Source organism: Perna viridis, chromosome 7 (assembly GCF_037379345.1).
Source record: "Perna viridis isolate PV_CMFRI_1.1 ecotype Kerala chromosome 7, ASM3737934v1, whole genome shotgun sequence".
NCBI classification, from domain to species: Eukaryota; Metazoa; Mollusca; class Bivalvia; order Mytilida; family Mytilidae; genus Perna; species Perna viridis.
Genome location: NC_142451.1, coordinates 48,096,355 through 48,117,410, shown reverse-complemented (window position 1 = coordinate 48,117,410; position 21,056 = coordinate 48,096,355). Strand labels below are relative to the sequence as shown.

Below are 21,056 nucleotides of genomic sequence, written 5' to 3'. Positions count from 1 at the left end.
TTCATCTGTGGCAACATCTATTCCACATCTCTTCAGCACCTGCGTATGGAGTGTTCATATCACAACTCGTACGTTATGCCAGAGCTTGTCGAGACTACGCAGACTTTTTGTATCGCGCTAGAATTCTAACAAATAGGCTTCTGAAACAGGGTTATGTTGCTACAAGATTGAAGTCATTACTACAAAAGTTTTATGGTCGTCATCATGAACTCGTGGATCGTTACGGAGTATCCATCTGCGCCATGAAAATGACATCTACCAATAGCCAAACAACGAACATTCAAACAACTTATGTCATCACACGGTCTTTAGTGATGAGGAAAACCTATACAAAAAAGTATTGTCATGGTTTAATTTCTTTAAGGGGTGATTATCATATCCATAAATGATTTTTGGACCAAATCAGCAGGAAGTTAATATTTCGTTGATTCTGAGCAATAAATGAAGTAAAAATGTATGAAATTGTACTATTTGTGTTCCCATACCACACAATGTTGGGTTGTTTTAGGTACAGATAAGATTGTGGCTTATGAAGGGTTTAAAAGTAATCGGAAACAAGTATTGCGTTAACTTTGCTAAATTGCATATTTCTTTTGTTTTACTGCAAATTATTTAGCTTTGACCATTTTTATTCTAGTCAGAATCTTCAAAACCTTTAATCGCGATGGGAGTAATAACAATATCAAGTTTGAATACTCTGTTCCTACTTTACATTGTAGACATTTTCTTTGCAATTCAAATGAAGCGTTAAAATGGCTTCTTGTTTATTCAGTGTATAAGTAACCTCACATAAAAAAAATAATAGTAAGACGTAAAATGGAAAGAAATGATACCCAAAACTAACAGGAATTGTAGACTATCTTTGGGTTGAAGCCTCCCATAAATACTTAAATGTTAGTTTTGTCTGGTATTTGTAGGTTGCTTATCAAATTATTTGAGAATGGACAAGAAAACTGTGAAAAGTTTCAATCGACTAGTAATGGTAAACACTGTGGAGTCTTTAAAAAAAGTAATAACCGAATTTTGTGTATCTAATGGCAAATCAATAACTGAAATTTTGGAAACTGAAAGGCACAATCTTTGCCATAAAAGGAAGAAACAACTTTCTTGTTGTGAATGCAATTTAAGTACTTATAAGAAACATATTTCGGAAACGCATTGGAAGCGACTTTTTACAGACAACAACCAGTGTACTTGCCAAGTTCCAAATGAATGTTCAAAGCGTTTCATAGCAAATTCATGTCTAAGCATTGATAGTTGTGATATTTCACTATTAAAGTGCTTAGTATTCAATGTACCCCGTCTATCAAAATATGCATTATCAAGAATGTGCAGAAATGATTTTAAAAGTTTTTTGAAATTATACAAGCACCAACTTTACCATGCCTTTGTGGATGAAAAATGCTGTAAATGTCAAGACAATTATCTAAGAAGTTCAAAGAGTTTTCATTCATTGAAAGACTGGAACTTTCTTTTTGAAAAAGTAAGAAACCTGAATATTTTTTCTTCCTGCAATGGCAACTGTTGCTGTTTATTTAAACCGAAGGCAAACATCGATATAGACTCGCTTGAAGATGAAGATGACTTGTTATATAAACTAATGAGGATAGCCGAACCTGTTAGCATATGGAAAGATACTGAAACAGTGACGGTCGAAGACTATTTAGGATTCAGAAATACAATCGATAAAGCAACTAAAAATATAATGGAAGTTGTTGAAAACACACAGTTAATGGATGAAAGGGAAAAAGAAAAGTTGACGGACTCTTTACGTTGGGCTAATAGCCATACTTTAAACAGCGTAAGTTTTTCATGCTTACTACTGTTCTTGCCATTCATCATTTCTTCATATTATAAAGACAATTTCACACACACACACACACCCATATACATGGTTTTCTAAGGTTAATGAAGTTGGTTCCTTCTTAATTACTCTTTATTAATCTGTTTGCTACTTATTCGCTTCTTCTTTGTACCTGTAAAAATTTTGATTTGACAATCTCTTTTCAATTTCCCAAAGTTTATAACCATATTAAAGAGGTATTTCAATCTTTAGATCAAATTATGCAATATTAACAACTTTGATATAGTTTTAGGTAGGGTAAGGGCAGGTCGGTTTGGTTTAAGTCTGCGAATAAACATACGTGAACCTGCCAACCTACACTTAATCTCTGTCGAGTTTACGCTTTATTAACTGCAGTTTTTTTTTTCTATATAAGAAAAAATATCTAGTTTATTTTAACATAAGATCATACTTGGCAGACAATAACAGCGCCACTTATAAATAAATGCCAATTGTATACTGGATCATACTAGCAATTTTAAATACCTTCTGAAAGAAATTCATTAAAATGACTATTTTATCAACGAAAGCTTTTTTAAGATAATTTTATCAATCATACTGTGACTAACCTATACTTTTGTAATGATGAAGAGCTGCAATAAAGTGGTTACGCATTAGATTCAAGTTCTACATGTATGTCCATTTTTGAACATCCATGCAGTAATAGTAAAAACAAGAAATGTAAAGTATGTCGTCATGTTCTTTGTGGAAGTAAGAAATAAAAACAAATAATAGTTTCTGGTGATCGTTCTTACAATTTGTGGTGAAGGTTTGTTTTTAATTAATTTAGAACCTTGAAAAGAAACTTACACTTACACAAAAAAGATGTAAAAAATAATTTTAAACTCTGTATCTGTTCTGCAGGGAAAAAAGGAGAAAGGTCTTGTTGAGGTGTTTAATATGTTATACAATTCAAGTACCGATAAACCAAGTGACCACAGTAAGTATATGTATACATCATTGTGGAATATTGTTAAAAATCTGTTGCTTGTTTATTCAAAATGTCAGTTACCTCCCTTCCATTTTCAATTATCTTGAAAATTTCCTATATCTTCAAAAGTACAGGACATTTTTCAAAAGTTATAATTACATTAGTTATAGGAAATGATATTCCGCTTAATTTAATATGATTTTAAAATTTATTTGGAGTAATATTGAACATTTATTGCTTTTCATGAAACATTTTACTTCATAAGATGTCATAAATATAGAAACACATGCCCTTAATCACCTCTAAAGGGTCATAGAATGCTGCGGTTCTGCTAGAGTAATGAAATATTTCGACTATAAAGATAAAAAAGCGATGTAAAATTTCGTTTACACATCATTCTTGTATTATAGAAATTGTGTACTAAAGAAAATGAGGGAAATTTTCAACTTAAGCTATTCATTTGAGGCTTAATCACTTCTATTAAAAAAAATTCATGTATATGTTTCCACAAAGCATTTGGTCAACTGAGATAGGTCTTTTAATACAATATGGGTGTCATGCATATAAACTGCAGTAAAACTTTATTTTCAAAAGTTGGAAGGTATGCCATAAGAATACAAACATGCAAGAAAAGCAAAAAATATTTCTGACTTAATGGAAACTTAATTCTTAAAAAAAATCCAATATTCCACTTTGGTTGAAAAAAAAAAACAAGTTAAAGTGCGCCACTCTATTTTCAAATCCTAGCTAGGTCACTGTTGTTTCTGACCATAACGTTAGTTTTACAGTCACGACATTCTTTGTCAAAATAGTGGTTTCCTTTCGTTGACTTGATCCTTATCAAAAATAAAGAGAAAGTGTTAATGTTGATCAAGACATCTTTTAGTTTCTGAACAACATTAATGACATTTTGTCCCCAAACGCGACACATGGATTTAGAAATATAATTGTTCTTGCGTCCGTGTATCCATGCATGGGACCGTCATACCTTATAAACGCCCTTGCCCATAAATACCTCTTATTTATTATGACAGAGTTTATGCCAAATATTTCTACTGTGTATCTGCGACCGTATCAAGCCTTGCTATTGGAAAACATTTATAACTAAATTCAAAATTTACATTTCGAGTAATGGACCTTTATTCATAAAAAGTGAGATAATACCACAATTCCATATCATATATTTGAATCGATGCATACTGTCTGGACGTGATCCAATAGGGCAGTGCGCTTAATCACCTTTTATCGGTAACAAATATTCATTTGAAATATAAACTCAAACTTATCGAGTATCAATGGCCCAGGTATTTACTCACTTTAAATAAATGAGATGAACTGCACTGTCTTTATTTAAGAAAACATCCTACCTGTCACTTCATCTGAAGTTGAAATTTCAAATTTAAATTTTCATTCGATAGCCTGCCAAATGGTACAGATTTTGTGTTGTATAAAAATATATTGATATATATGTTTGGCTTATTAACGTAACCTCAAATGACTTCCATTAATATTCAATGAGCTCAGATTTGTTTGTCATTGTTTCTGTCTTCTGTGTACTAGACACTAAAGAGGGATAACTTGCTGGATTCTTCTAAAAATATAAACATGAAATCACTTGGTGCACTTCGACAATGGTTCCAAAGATTTGACATACATAGCAACTCGGCGGGTGTTTCTAGAAAAGAAGAGAACGCTTACCCTACCGTTGCACCTGGTCCATTCTCACAGTTTTTAGTGGAGTCCGACTTGCTCATCTGCTTTTGTTACTTTGTATGTATGATTTTAGTTAAATTATGTTATCTGTTGTGTATGTCTGTTTTCCATGTCTGGTTTTTGTCCCTGGATTACATTCTTTTGATTACCGCTATAACCTTGGTTCCCTTGATTACTCTTATAATGCTATTGTTTTGTGTTTGTCTTTTTATACTTATTATTTATGGTATGAATAGCTGGGATCGGATCGGTAAAAAAAAATAACAGTTTAGAGTATAAACAAGTATAAGATCTGCCCTCTCAATCTGTACTAATTCAAAATCTCTTTTCATGAAACGCTCTGCCAAATGATCTTGGTGATGATGCGTAATTTTCTTTTATTGTTCCATGAAAAAAGAAGAACAACGAGTAATAGACAGATGTCTGCTTTTCAGCCTTACATCCGGATTTGGGTAAGTATCCCCCCCCCCCCAAATTAAAAAAAAATATGAACCTTATGTACGCAAATTTTTTATTGCACGTAGATCATCATATTCAAATATCGGATTTAGAATTGTGTAAAGCCGCAGCTGTAAATGAAATTACTTTTTCTAGCTATTCATTTATAGAAAAACTTATTCAAATATTAGATTTATATATTCACATTTGATGTGATTGTTTGAAATCATATAATGTAATCTATCTAACTTAAATGCATTGTGCAACTTATTAAAAAATGTTTAGCCTGGCAGGTCACTAATCATTGATTCAAGAGTAATCAAAGGAACCAAGGTTATAGCGGTAATCAAAAGAACGTAATCCAGGGACAAAGACCAGACATTGAAAACAGACATACACAACAAAGAACGTAAAGTAACTAAAATCATACATACAAAGTAACAAAATTAAATGAGCAACTCGGACTCCACTAAAAACTGGGAGCATGGACCAGGTGCACCGATAGGGTAAGCGCCCTCTGCTGACATCACAGTGTCTGTAGTATCCTTTTTCTCAAGTTCTTTTGGGTAGATGCGATGTATTAAATACCTGAAGTTAGGATTGTTTAAAGATAATACGTCATCTATATAGCGGAAACTGAGATTAAAGGATCTAGCTAAACTATATTCTTTCTTTCAGATCAGATCAAAATTTTAATCCATATTAATGATGGTCAGTTCTAACATTACAAAATAAACCTAAGTCATAAACTCAATTTGAAAGCGATATGAATGAATATAATATTGATTAAGCAGCATATTGTGTTTTACTAAACAGTTGGTTATGTTTCATACGCATTGTTCTTTATTTGCTTAACCTAATAATTTTGCATTCGAAAAATAATCGACAGTCATAAAATAGTATTATGGTGTCGTCGTTGAGTCTTCGTTGTTGTCATCGCTGTAGACATTAGGTTTATGGACATTGACTTGAGTATAAGTATAAATGATCTCTTTTAAATTGGACCATTATTTTGTTTACCATAAAGATAGGTAACGACTGTTTTTCTTTTTTTCCTCTTTGGGGGGGTGGAACTTGTAGCGTTAACAATTTAGATGTCAGAAAGCCTGTTCCATATTTCCGGCAATGACGTGTGTCTTTAAAGATTTTTGATCTCGATTAAATGTTACGGGAAGATTGGGCGGCATCGTGTTTCGATGTGAATGAAGAAAGATGTCTATGGCTGGATGCTTGTAAATGAAAAAATATATCTTTCCTAAATATTTTAAATGATGCACGCTAGAATTTTCACTCAGTAAAATGACCTACAGGTATACTTTTTACCAAAAATTCTAGGTATTCTTTGATGATCATAATAATTGTTGACAGGTCCATATTGTCTTACAAAATTAAATATGTAGGTTTTTTTGACATATGAAATTATTCACTGATTTCATCATGTCAAATGAAAGTATTGTCGAAGTCGGAATTATAAAGTTTTTGAACACTTTTTGATTGGATTGGTATAAGCTTCAATGTAGTGTCCACCTTGCCCCAGTCATTCTGGGTTGGACACTGCATTTATATCTGTCTGCGCCCTGCTAAGCTGTTTTGGTTTTGCTTAAAGATTTGGTGATTGAGAAGTAATACGCTCCTAAGATCTTAAATATTTTATCATCAACTGGGTTCAAAATATTTATGGCCAGGGTGGTCTAGGACGTTAAAAAACCTCAGTTGGTCATGAATATCCGGTGTGTGCTTGTAAAATAGGGAGCTTAAAAATAGCATCATGGCATCTTCATTCTTGTATACTCGGTAAATGCAATTTAGAACCACTTCAATCTAAATATACAAATCTAAAATACAAATCGAATCTTAGCTTTTTCCAAGATAGGGATGGTCAAAACGTTGCAGCCAAATGTTTACGAAAATGACGTAATCAGCTTATCAATATCGGACAATTCGACTCCAAGACTCCAAGAACCATGACTACCCACAGTTCCTAACCAAAGCCGGACAATAGGAAAATGCATAACAACAATACAAACCATGTATCATAACAAATTTTACCATTTTTGAAGTTAATAATAACAGTACTGATAAAAATTATGAAAGGAATGGTGTTTGAATTCATATGTTTCTTCGGGAGCGTTTAAGATTTCACCTTCATTATATTATGCATCACTGTTGATGTTATTTTGTATTATTGAGTAACACGTCATTAAATTTACTGCAGCACTTTACCCTATATATTAAAGCATATTAATAAATACATATTATAGTCGTGTTGAATTTTCTATATTTGTTAGCCAATTAAAGATTAAAAAGGATGAGGGTACATACGCACTGTAGAGCCTGCTAGAAAAAATAAAATTATCTCCCTTTAATAAACTCAAAATTGTTCCATTTTTTATATTAAAACACTTTATATCATCTTCATTTTAAACGAAAGCAAAAGAGAAAATTTATTTTGTTTAAAAAAGAAATAAACAAAGTAATATGCATGTTCAATTAGCATATGTTGAATAAAGTAAAAAACAATTACACCTTAGTGATATGTTTTATGCAATTTGTTAGACATATGTAGGTTACAGACCTCCCATTCAACCAATGAGCATTTGGAACGCACGCAAAAATAGTCCTACTCAGAAATTACCCCTGTTCCTCATAGTGCTGTGAAAAAAGTTCTCATCTTATTTAAAAAATTTAAACAGTATCTGAAAGGAAAAACATTTCTGTACATTTTATAGGTGCACTTTGCTTCTTGTGATGTGAAGCCTAATCTCCACAATGATTTCTAAATATACCCCTATCTTGTGAAAACACTGGGATTTCCCATGCTATTTATAGACACTTGACTTCCGGTGACCAGTACTGCACTGCAAGTCTGCTAACTCCACATGCCATTCTGAGGATTGTGAGCTGACATATGTAGAATCATGCTGATATATAGTCCTCTGCAGGTTACAGTTAAGGTAAAGTCCAAAGAAGCCATTGAATATTGTGAAATTTGCATAGAAGCCTATGGGAAGTGGAATTAGTAATTTCTAGCCATAAGCTAAAGCCATGGCAAAATGAAAAGTTTCTTGGAATAGCTTTAAACTACTTGAAGATCTTGTAAACTTTGCTATGAGAGGAATACACTACAAAAATCCTGCATAATATGCATTTTTTTAAGTTATAGGTCCAAATTATGTAAATTGGTCTTTTTGGCTGATTTTTATGTCTTATTTTGTGAAAAGTGTAGAAAATTTAGTAAAAATATCAAATATTAAACTTTGAGGGCTATGTTTACCTAAATATGGTGGTAATCAGCACTTGAAATCAAGTTTTGTGTAAATTTGAGCAAAAATTTGGTTAGAAATGAGGAAAAACTCACTTTCATTACTGCTGTTAAGGACATATAAGCATTTCCCTATGGCAACATGGAAAATCCATTTTTGAGTACTTTTTTTTGCTTTAGGTGCCCTTTACTGGACATGTTTTAATGTGAAAACACTGTATTTACAAATTTAAAGCCAAAGATATCACCTTTTATGAAAATTTAAAGATTTAGGGTTTTTGACATGTGTTCAAGAAAAAGGGGGAGGCATGTCAGACATTAATTTTTAAAAATAGACCAATTTTTCAGAAAATGATTACTTTTAAAGGCTATCTCTTTATTAATATTGTTAAAAAACAAGTCATGATTGATTATTTTTATTTGAAAAGTCAGAAAAATTTCTTTGCAAATCTTTAATGCATTTAAGTATGGTAGAATATTGTCACTTTTTTGCTCGCACAACTTGGTTACCCTATATTTAAAAATCAGATATTTTAAAAAGTGCTTGTCACATTTCACTGAAACTGCAAATGCATTCAGTATGTGTATAGGAAGATACTTGTATAGTTATTTATTTTTTCTAAGACAGAAAGTGACCCTTTAGGTTACAGACCACCAATTCAACCAATGAGCATTTGGAACGCACACAAAAATAGTCCTACTCAGAAATTACCCCTGTTCCTCATATTGCTGTGAAAAAAGTTCTCATCTTATTTAAAAAATTTAAACAGTTTCTGAAAGGAAAAACATTTCTGTACATTTTATAGGTGCACTTTGCTTCTTGTGATGTGAAGCCTAATCTCCACAATGATTTCTAAATATACCCCTATCTTGTGAAAACTTTGGGATTTCCCATGCTATTTATAGACACTTGACTTCCAGTGACCAGTACTGCACTGCAAGTCTGCTAACTCCACATGCCATTCTGAGGATTGTGAGCTGACATATGTAGAATCATGCTGATATATAGTCCTCTGCAGGTTACAGTTAAGGTAAAGTCCAAAGAAGCCATTGAATATTGTGAAATTTGCATAGAAGCCTATGGGAAGTGGAATTAGTAATTTCTAGCCTTAAGCTAAAGCCATGGCAAAATGAAAAGTTTCTTGGAATAGCTTTAAACTACTTGAAGATCTTGTAAACTTTGCTATGAGAGGAATACACTACAAAAATCCTGCATAATATGCATTTTTTTAAGTTATAGATCCAAATTATGTAAATTGGTCTTTTTGGCTGATTTTTATGTCTTATTTTGTGAAAAGTGTAGAAAATTTAGTAAAAATATCAAATATTAAACTTTGAGGGCTATGTTTACCTAAATATGGTGGTAATCAGCACTTGAAATCAAGTTTTGTGTAAATTTGAGCAAAAATTTGGTTAGAAATGAGGAAAAACTCACTTTCATTACTGCTGTTAAGGACATATAAGCATTTCCCTATGGCAACATGGAAAATCCATTTTTGAGTACATTTTTTTGCTTTATGTACCCTTTATTGGACATGTTTTAATGTGAAAACACTGTATTTACAAATTTAAAGCCAAAGATATCACCTTTTATGAAAATTTAAAGATTTAGGGTTTTTGACATGTGTTCAAGAAAAAGGGGGAGGCATGTCAGACATTAATTTTTAAAAATAGACCAATTTTTCAGAAAATGATTACTTTTAAAGGCTATCTCTTTATTAATATTGTTAAAAAACAAGTCATGATTGATTATTTTTATTTGAAAAGTCAGAAAAATTTCTTTGCAAATCTTTAATGCATTTAAGTATGGTAGAATATTGTCACTTTTTTGCTCGCACAACTTGGTTACCCTATATTTAAAAATCAGATATTTTAAAAAGTGCTTGTCACATTTCACTGAAACTGCAAATGCATTCAGTATGTGTATAGGAAGATACTTGTATAGTTATTTATTTTTTCTAAGACAGAAGGTGACCCTTTAGGTTACAGACCACCAATTCAACCAATGAGCATTGGAATGCACACAAAAATAGTCCTACTCAGAAATTACCCCTGTTGCTCATATTGCTGTGAAAAAAGTTCTCATCTTATTTAAAAAATTTAAACAGTTTCTGAAAGGAAAAACATTTCTGTACATTTTATAGGTGCACTTTGCTTCTTGTGATGTGAAGCCTAATCTCCACAATGATTTCTAAATATACCCCTATCTTGTGAAAACACTTGGATTTCCCATGCTATTTATAGACACTTGACTTCCAGTGACCAGTACTGCACTGCAAGTCTGCTAACCCCACATGCCATTCTGAGGATTGTGAGCTGACATATGTAGAATCATGCTGATATATAGTCCTCTGCAGGTTACAGTTAAGGTAAAGTCCAAAGAAGCCATTGAATATTGTGAAATTTGCATAGAAGGCTATGGGAAGTGGAATTAGTAATTTCTAGCCTTAAGCTAAAGCCATGGCAAAATGAAAAGTTTCTTGGAATAGCTTTAAACTACTTGAAGATCTTGTAAACTTTGCTATGAGAGGAATACACTACAAAAATCCTGCATAATATGCATTTTTTTTTTAAGTTATAGATCCAAATTATGTAAATTGGTCTTTTTGGCTGATTTTTATGTCTTATTTTGTGAAAAGTGTAGAAAATTTAGTAAAAATATCAAATATTAAACTTTGAGGGCTATGTTTACCTAAATATGGTGGTAATCAGCACTTGAAATCAAGTTTTGTGTAAATTTGAGCAAAAATTTGGTTAGAAATGAGGAAAAACTCACTTTTATTACTGCTGTTAAGGACATATAAGCATTTCCCTATGGCAACATGGAAAATCCATTTTTGAGTACTTTTTTTTGCTTTAGGTGCCCTTTACTGGACATGTTTTAATGTGAAAACACTATTTACAAATTTAAAGCCAAAGATATCACCTTTTATAAAAATTTGAAGATTTAAGGTTTTTTGACATGTGTTCAAGAAAAAGGGGGAGGCATGTCAGACATTAATTTTTAAAAATAGACCAATTTTTCAGAAAATGATTACTTTTAAAGGCTATCTCTTTATTAATATTGTTAAAAAACAAGTCATGATTGATTATTTTTATTTGAAAAGTCAGAAAAATTTCTTTGCAAATCTTTAATGCATTTAAGTATGGTAGAATATTGTCACTTTTTTGCTCGCACAACTTGGTTACCCTATATTTAAAAATCAGATATTTTAAAAAGTGCTTGTCACATTTCACTGAAACTGCAAATGCATTCAGTATGTGTATAGGAAGATACTTGTATAGTTATTTATTTTTTCTAAGACAGAAGGTGACCCTTTAGGTTACAGACCACCAATTCAACCAATGAGCATTTGGAATGCACACAAAAATAGTCCTACTCAGAAATTACCTCTGTTCCTCATATTGCTGTGAAAAAAGTCTCATCTTATTTAAAAAATTTAAACAGTTTCTGAAAGGAAAAACATTTCTGTACATTTTATAGGTGCACTTTGCTTCTTGTGATGTGAAGCCTAATCTCCACAATGATTTCTAAATATACCCCTATCTTGTGAAAACACTGGGATTTCCCATGCTATTTATAGACACTTGACTTCCAGTGACCAGTACTGCACTGCAAGTCTGCTAACTCCACATGCCATTCTGAGGATTGTGAGCTGACATATGTAGAATCATGCTGATATATAGTCCTCTGCAGGTTACAGTTAAGGTAAAGTCCAAAGAAGCCATTGAATATTGTGAAATTTGCATAGAAGCCTATGGGAAGTGGAATTAGTAATTTCTAGCCTTAAGCTAAAGCCATGGCAAAATGAAAAGTTTCTTGGAATAGCTTTAAACTACTTGAAGATCTTGTAAACTTTGCTATGAGAGGAATACACTACAAAAATCCTGCATAATATGCATTTTTTTAAGTTATAGATCCAAATTATGTAAATTGGTCTTTTTGGCTGATTTTTATGTCTTATTTTGTGAAAAGTGTAGAAAATTTAGTAAAAATATCAAATATTAAACTTTGAGGGCTATGTTTACCTAAATATGGTGGTAATCAGCACTTGAAATCAAGTTTTGTGTAAATTTGAACAAAAATTTGGTTAGAAATGAGGAAAAACTCACTTTCATTACTGCTGTTAAGGACATATAAGCATTTCCCTATGGCAACATGGAAAATCCATTTTTGAGTACTTTTTTTTGCTTTAGGTGCCCTTTATTGGACATGTTTTAATGTGAAAACACTGTATTTACAAATTTAAAGCCAAAGATATCACCTTTTATGACAATTTAAAGATTTAGGGTTTTTGACATGTGTTCAAGAAAAAGGGGGAGGCATGTCAGACATTAATTTTTAAAAATAGACCAATTTTTCAGAAAATGATTACTTTTAAAGGCTATCTCTTTATTAATATTGTTAAAAAACAAGTCATGATTGATTATTTTTATTTGAAAAGTCAGAAAAATTTCTTTGCAAATCTTTAATGCATTTAAGTATGGTAGAATATTGTCACTTTTTTGCTCGCACAACTTGGTTACCCTATATTTAAAAATCAGATATTTTAAAAAGTGCTTGTCACATTTCACTGAAACTGCAAATGCATTCAGTATGTGTATAGGAAGATACTTGTATAGTTATTTATTTTTTCTAAGACAGAAAGTGACCCTTTAGGTTACAGACCACCAATTCAACCAATGAGCATTTGGAATGCATACAAAAATAGTCCTACTCAGAAATTACCCCTGTTCCTCATATTGCTGTGAAAAAAGTTCTCATCTTATTTAAAAAATTTAAACAGTTTCTGAAAGGAAAAACATTTCTGTACATTTTATAGGTGCACTTTGCTTCTTGTGATGTGAAGCCTAATCTCCACAATGATTTCTAAATATACCCCTATCTTGTGAAAACACTTGGATTTCCCATGCTATTTATAGACACTTGACTTCCAGTGACCAGTACTGCACTGCAAGTCTGCTAACCCCACATGCCATTCTGAGGATTGTGAGCTGACATATGTAGAATCATGCTGATATATAGTCCTCTGCAGGTTACAGTTAAGGTAAAGTCCAAAGAAGCCATTGAATATTGTGAAATTTGCATAGAAGGCTATGGGAAGTGGAATTAGTAATTTCTAGCCTTAAGCTAAAGCCATGGCAAAATGAAAAGTTTCTTGGAATAGCTTTAAACTACTTGAAGATCTTGTAAACTTTGCTATGAGAGGAATACACTACAAAAATCCTGCATAATATGCATTTTTTTTTAAGTTATAGATCCAAATTATGTAAATTGGTCTTTTTGGCTGATTTTTATGTCTTATTTTGTGAAAAGTGTAGAAAATTTAGTAAAAATATCAAATATTAAACTTTGAGGGCTATGTTTACCTAAATATGGTGGTAATCAGCACTTGAAATCAAGTTTTGTGTAAATTTGAGCAAACATTTGGTTAGAAATGAGGAAAAACTCACTTTCATTACTGCTGTTAAGGACATATAAGCATTTCCCTATGGCAACATGGAAAATCCATTTTTGAGTACTTTTTTTTGCTTTAGGTGCCCTTTACTGGACATGTTTTAATGTGAAAACACTATTTACAAATTTAAAGCCAAAGATATCACCTTTTATAAAAATTTGAAGATTTAAGGTTTCTTGACATGTGATCAGGAAAAAGGGGGAGGCATGTCAGACATTAATTTTTAAAAATAGACCAATTTTTTCAGAAAATGATTACTTTTAAAGGCTATCTCTTTATTAACATTGTTAAAAAACAAGTCATGATTGATTATTTTTATTTGAAAAGTCAGAAAAATTTCTTTGCAAATCTAATGCATTTAAGTATGGTAGAATATTGTCACTTTTTTGCTCGCACAACTTGGATACCCTATATTTAAAAATCAAATATTTTAAAAAGTGCTTGTCACATTTCACTGAAACTGTGCAAATGCATTCAGTATGTGTATAGGAAGATACTTGTATAGTTATTTATTTTTTCTAAGACAGAAAGTGACCCTTTAGGTTACAGACCACCAATTCAACCAATGAGCATTTGGAACGCACGCAAAAATAGTCCTACTCAGAAATTACCCCTGTTCCTCATACTGCTGTGAAAAAAGTTCTCATCTTATTTAAAAAATTTAAACAGTTTCTGAAAGGAAAAACATTTCTGTACATTTTATAGGTGCACTTTGCTTCTTGTGATGTGAAGCCTAATCTCCACAATGATTTCTAAATATACCCCTATCTTGTGAAAACACTGGGATTTCCCATGCTATTTATAGACACTTGACTTCCAGTGACCAGTACTGCACTGCAAGTCTGCTAACCCCACATGCCATTCTGGGGATTGTGAGCTGTCATATGTAGAATCATGCTGATATATAGTCCTCTGCAGGTTACAGTTAAGGTAAAGTCCAGAGAAGCCATTGAATATTGTGAAATTTGCATAGAAGCTTATGGGATGTGGAATTAGTGGTTTCTAGCCTGTAGTAACAAGATTTGGAGGTAAATCTGGTCAAAGAGGCATACAAGAATAATTTATTTCTCTTCTCTTAAATGTCAATCTGTTGTGGTGTGTTTTTGTCAATTATATATACTATATCGCCATATCATACATGTAGTATTTATACTTTACAGTTTTGCGTTCTATAATCATCCAGAAAAATGTTGTATGTATTTTTTTTTTTTGGTTTGGAAGCTACAAATTAAGGCGGTATATATATTAATTCATCTTCAGTGCCCGATGTAACAATTCGTTAGGTCGTTTCGAATTGGTGCAGTCGCGCACTTAGCCCTGTAACTTCTACATTTTATAAAGCTTAAGGCAGTTAATCATTTTCTGTTTCCCGATCTGTAAAATATCGTTTAACTTGAATCAAACTTGTATAAAATTTAAAAAAAAAATAAAATCATTGAGTCTCATAGTATGTTACGCTGAAAACAGAATCATCACATCGGGATGGGGCAAATATACAAATCATGTGTTACTGTTTCTCCTCAACTACATAATAACACTGCATGAGTGGCTATTTACATCTTCATAACCACTTAAAAGTCAATAATGATTCTCGTGGTTAACTACAGACAGACAGACAGACAGACAGACGGATCCCTGAGCAAAGTGTTAAAAGTTTTCTGAGTACAATAGCGAAAAAATTATAAGCACGTACATGCACAAATCATTGTTGATAAACTTATCAATACTTTTAGTTAAATCAATAATTTCTATAATATTTGCGAAGTTTTAAAATATATAAATGAGGAAAATAAAAATGAAACATTATTTTATTAGAATTGATGATTACGAATAATTGTAAATTAATGTGGGAAAGTTTGAAAAAAAATGCATCTATATAGGTAATTAACCTCCCGCTATCGGCCGTTCTCGGCTTGAGCCTCTCAAAATTTTATCATACATTCTTCAACGTTCTTGTCCGTCTCCTGGTGGGAGCTTAAGTTCTGTCGCTTTCAAGATTTTCGCTATTCATCAGTCAAAATAATGGGTATGAAACTTGGAAGGTAAGAGGCCCAGAGGTGACGCACTTCAATTTTGGATAAAAATAACAGGGGTTTCCTTTTGTAGGGTTCCCAAGATTAACATCAATGCAAACTGTATCTCCGCTAAAATACATGAAAGCTTGGCATATCTTAAAATTCAGGTTCGAAAACTTGTTTCAATAAATGTCATGTGGATATTCATACCACTAAACCTCAGATGGTTCACGGTCAGACCATGCTTATTTAACCTGAAACGTACATGTATAAGGCATTGTCGCACTCCATCAAATCCACCACCCGGACGCGCCTGTTTTTGTTTGTTTGTTTTTTTTAAGCGGCTGATAACGAAATTTTGGAGACATGGATTAAATACAAACGTAACACAGGATGCAGCTGACTAAAATAAAAGACTACTTCGTTCACATAAAATATAGACGCTAAAATCTACATTAAATATTCGAAAAACCGACAAAAAGCTGAACTGCAGACAACAATTAGCATGAAAGGACCGCTTGGCACAAATATTATATAAGACCTGTTGTAACAAATACTAAAACTACATGTCGGCTATTAAGCACAGGTATTTACACATAAACATGAAGAATTTACATGTACATCCATGCTCCTCCTGAGCGGAGCATCATGAGCATCATAGTACTTCCTCAGGTAACAGCTTTGATATAAAAACAAGTATTTTAAGTGTACATGTTTTTTGGCGTATGTGTAAGTGTACACTAAATACGAAAGAAATCTTGGAATATTTACTTTATATACATGAAACTTAAGCAACAGGATTTTATACACACAAAATTGCGTACAATTGACCAGCATTTTGCATATATTTAATGTGCAATATCGAATACATGTAAGGGCATGTTTGATATGTGTGCATTATAACTGCATATGTATTGAAGATTTTCCCCGGATAAAGAAAGCAGTTTTGAGAGAATTTTGTTATATAGAACTGCGATTAATCATTGCAATAGATAAATACTCAGAGCCTGGATTTTTTACAGGCAAACAATGCAAATGGCTTTTAATTTTTCTACTTTCAAAATATAAACAGAAGCAATTGAGAAGCTTTATTCGCTTATATATTACAACAGTGTTTCCAACTTTGCCCGATCGCATGAGGAAATAAAATGCGTTGCAGTATTTATTACAAACAAAATTATCTTTAGACAGCGTGTTACAGGTTTCTATACACTAATGCTTATATGAGCTTATTTAAAGCATTTCATTTTTGTACTTAGTTCCAGGCAAAAGTAAATCATAATGTAGAACAATCTTTTATGGAGGAGATTTATACGGATATTACAGCAAAAAGATATTCAAAACTATTGGAATCAAATATTAAATCCATAGATAAAATCGCACGTAAAGGACAGTAACGCGGTTCAAAGTATATACATGTAAGTGCATTCACGTACATGCATGCATGTTCATAGCAGTGGCTATATCAAAATCGACGTCTGCTCAAAGATTATTTTAGACTTTTTTCATTCTTTGGCATAAAGGTAAGATGACAGTTCTTAATTAATATATCTACTCCACTTGCTACAGTGTAATTAGAATAGCCAGGTGCTTAATCATGTGACGGTTTGCTAGGTCACATGGCACATGTACAGGTAAAGTTGGACAGTCATTTTTGAAGCGATTTTAAGCGTGATTTTCGAAGGTTTTTTCTTAAATGCACATAGAGATCCAGCGTTAACCAACAAATCCTTTTTCCTGTAGAAAGACTATATAAATGCACACTTTCAGGTTCAATTTTTTTTGGTTAACGCTGGATCTCACTATAAAATAAGTGGCAGAAGTGTGAAAAAAAAATGCTATTTTATTTACAGAATAGCCTTCCAGGCGAATTTTGTGCATTCGTTTCTGTATTGTTACTCTTTAAATCACAAACTGAATGCATAAAATTTAAAATTTACAATATGTATTAGATTATTATTTAATTTTCTTCCGAATTGATGACATTTTTTTATCAATTATTTCAGTAGTCAGAACAAGGCCTTATGAACCCTCATCCTTCAGTTTTTGTTGACTTTTATCTTCGAACCTCTTGTATTTTCCCCTATATGTATACTAACATGCTATAGTATAGTGGACGAGATGATTCCTGCTTTATCTGAACACTAATTCACAATAATCAATGACATATTACTGCGTACTCTTTGCAAATGGTAATCGTTTGGACACGCATGTTTTTTTGTTTGTTTGTGTGTGTGTGTGTGTGTGTAATAGTGTTGCAAAATAGTAAAATTATTCACAATCCTCAACAGCATTTTTCACGTTCAACCTGCATCACTTAATATTCGTCAACTTTATTCTCAGGTTTCTCACTCGCAAAACAGTGCTACCGATAATTACTTCCACACTGGTCCGAATCTTATACTGTGTTAAACATTTTTATCTTCAGTTTTAATTTTATTTGTATCAAGCTTGAATGTTGTGTATTTACTATCTGATTTATGCGGTCTTCTTAAGAGACTAGACATCTTGCAACGAATTTTAATAATCATTTCCTTTAATTTGTAGACCATTGCTAGACATTACATATGAAGAAAACAATTTCCTATTAATATTTTATTTACTACAACAAGTGGTCTGTCCGGCTGTGAGGGCTGAGTTTGATAGACATTTAAATCTACACTGTAAATCGGATGTGCTGAATAAAGTTTTAAATGATATACAGGATGAGGAACACAAAAACTATATTCGAATCGGTAATGATAGGGCTAGGAGAAGATCTAGGTCGAAGGTAACAAATCAAATACCGGAGAACCTTAATGAAAATGAACGTGAAAAAACGATTATGAAATACAAACCAGAAGGAAGGCCTTTGTATTTATCAAAAATACATCGAGATCGGTTGTTTCCAGATAATGGTACGTTTAATAATCACTCTATAAGATGAATACAATTGTGTTTTTTTTTTATAAATTAATGTTTTAAATTCACATTTAAATTTAAACTTGCTTATGCATAAACCCATTATTTTTAATTAAAATACGTAATTTTTAATGTATATATTCAATTGTAACCGATAAATCAGGTCTTTTGTGATCACGTTTGTTTTTAAAAAGCAAACGCAATGGCACATTGTGAAATATCAAACCACGTATTGCTGATTGTGTGCCTAAAGCCTCTCTAGGAGTTCTCTATGCATTGTGTAAGATTAAAGGTTTCGAGACGTTTTTTTTCTTTTGTTATTGTATATGTTTTTTGTGTCTGTGGGTGTGTATGTCATAAGTTTATTTACGCCTACCGGACAAAAGATACATTTATGAAGTGTTTTGGATTTTTGAGCTTTTTAAGGTCATGGTATTTCAAAAGTTCGCCTGTATCATTGTATATACATGTATATTGAGGAAAAAATGTGAGAAGAAAATAATTATTTATTCTATTACACGTATTAGAACTTAATTAGCTACCTGATTGATTGGTTCTCTTTGAACAAACCAGGTTATTTCATTTATCCTAGTTTGGTAATGTAGCCTCTTAAACGTCGATTAAAACAATACCATACAAATAAGGTTTTGATCAAGAACCAATTTTAATATTCACGGGAGTTTATACTGCTAGTGCTTTGGGTGTTTTGTTGTCGTTGTTGTCGTTATTTTGTTTTAGCTTGTTTTCCAAATTTTTTGTTATACCCAGTTGTGGGGATGTACAGGAATCATCCCGTCTGTCCGTCTGTATGCCCATCTGTCCATTCTTTGTCTGTCAGACAAGCTCCTCCTAAACCGCTAGAGGTATTTTGATGAAATTTATTAGAAGTTTAGACATCAAATGTAGATGTCATGAAAAAATGTTATAAATGTCGGAGGACTCTATGGGAGATAGTCCAACGTAGGAGTTTTACATGTTTTAAAAAAACTTGGTTAGCGAAAATTATCTTAGGCCGCTTCAGGAGTGATGATAAAAATTGTAGAGGAAGATTGGGCATCATATTAAGATTTCTCATATTTTGTGAAGTACGATTCCAAATCATTTTCGAATATACCGAAAAAGACGGGTTTTTTTATCAAAAGGCTGGATTTTTTTATTGACAACATATTTTTCCAGGGTAATAGATGCATTTTCAACAAACGGTCTTCATTCCAATGGGAACAAATTAGAATTTTCTACTCGCTGCCAAATTCCTTCACTCGTATGATGTTGACTGTATAGCTGATCTGATCCAAAGGAAAGAGCATCGTTCAACCAGGTCCTTTGATCTCAGTTTCAGCTATATAGATGACGTATTATCGTTAAATAATTCTAGTTTGGGGGATTTTATACACCGCATCTACCCCCAAAGAACTTGAAATAAAGGATACTAAAGACGCTTTGAAGTCAGCCTCATATCTTGACCTACACTTAGAGTGCGATCGATAGGAAAAACTACTAACAAAAACTATACGAAAAAACGCGATGACTTTCACTCTGTACTGTCTTTTATCTGTGACAACATCCCTCCAACACCTGCATATGCAGTTTTTATATTGCAACTCATACGTCATGCCAGAGCTTGCCGAAACTATGCAGACTTTTTCTACCGCGCTAGACTTCTTACAATTAGACATCTGGACAGAGTTATGTTGCTACAAGATTAAGGTCATCACTAGAAAAGTTTAATGCTCATTATCAAGTCGTAGATCGTTATGGTGTATCCCTCTGTACTATGAGAACCGATGTGTTCAAAGTGTCATAGTTTTCTTTTCATCTTTCGTCTATCCCGGACTTTACTTTTCATAATCAACTCTAAGAAACTCGCGGTGTTTCTAGAAAAGCACAGGACGCTTAGTCTACCGGTACATCTAGTCCATGCTCCCAGTTTTTAGTGGAGTTGCTCATTTACTTTGGGTTTTTTGTACGTATTATTATTATTTTTTTTAAGTTCTTTGTTATGTGTGTGTGTCTGTTTTCCCTTTCTGGTCTCTGGGTTGTGTTATTTTGATTTCTGCTAGAATCCTGGTTCTCTTTATTACTCGTTAAACATGTGACCTCGTTTTCAATATATTTAGATGTTTAATATGCTCATTTTACAATGGATTTCTAAGGATGGTACCTTAACGTTTTTAAAACATTTTATCTGATAGGGTAGCAAAAATGCCAGAAGCAAAAAATCAAAATCTCTCATATTTTATTACTTGATAGAATTTAATTCTAAATCAACTAATGGAATGAATTCAATATTGAACAGTATTTAAGTAAAGAGCTGCAATTCAACATTAATTATTGTTTTTAGTTGAAATACTCTCTACTTTTGTTTTCAGATGTAATATTTGTAGGCGATCGGAAAAATATCAAATGGTTGTGAATTCTAGTTTAAAAGATCATAGGGCCACTATCCTTGATAATGGTCGTATGATAATCCTTGTCCGCTTTAGTTATTTGACCA

The 21,056-nt window shown here is 32.4% G+C and overlaps 1 protein-coding gene across 4 annotated transcripts in view; it reads left to right on the top strand.

The window, feature by feature from the left end:
* Positions 1-21,056, top strand: part of LOC148613055 (uncharacterized) — a 54,233-nt gene that overhangs the window by 29,143 nt on the left and 4,034 nt on the right. For 3 of the 4 annotated variants that reach the window (XM_088595060.1, XM_088595062.1, XM_088595061.1), the window contains exons 12-15: positions 918-1,801; positions 2,708-2,783; positions 4,885-4,939; positions 18,209-18,558. In XM_088595060.1, coding sequence (XP_088451186.1) covers positions 918-1,801; positions 2,708-2,783; positions 4,885-4,939; positions 18,209-18,558 — 1,365 coding nt within the window. Of the gene's footprint in view, positions 1-917; positions 1,802-2,707; positions 2,784-4,884; positions 4,940-6,783; positions 7,190-18,208; positions 18,559-21,056 lie in introns of those variants that run through there. The other variant, XM_088595063.1, reaches the window with a different exon arrangement.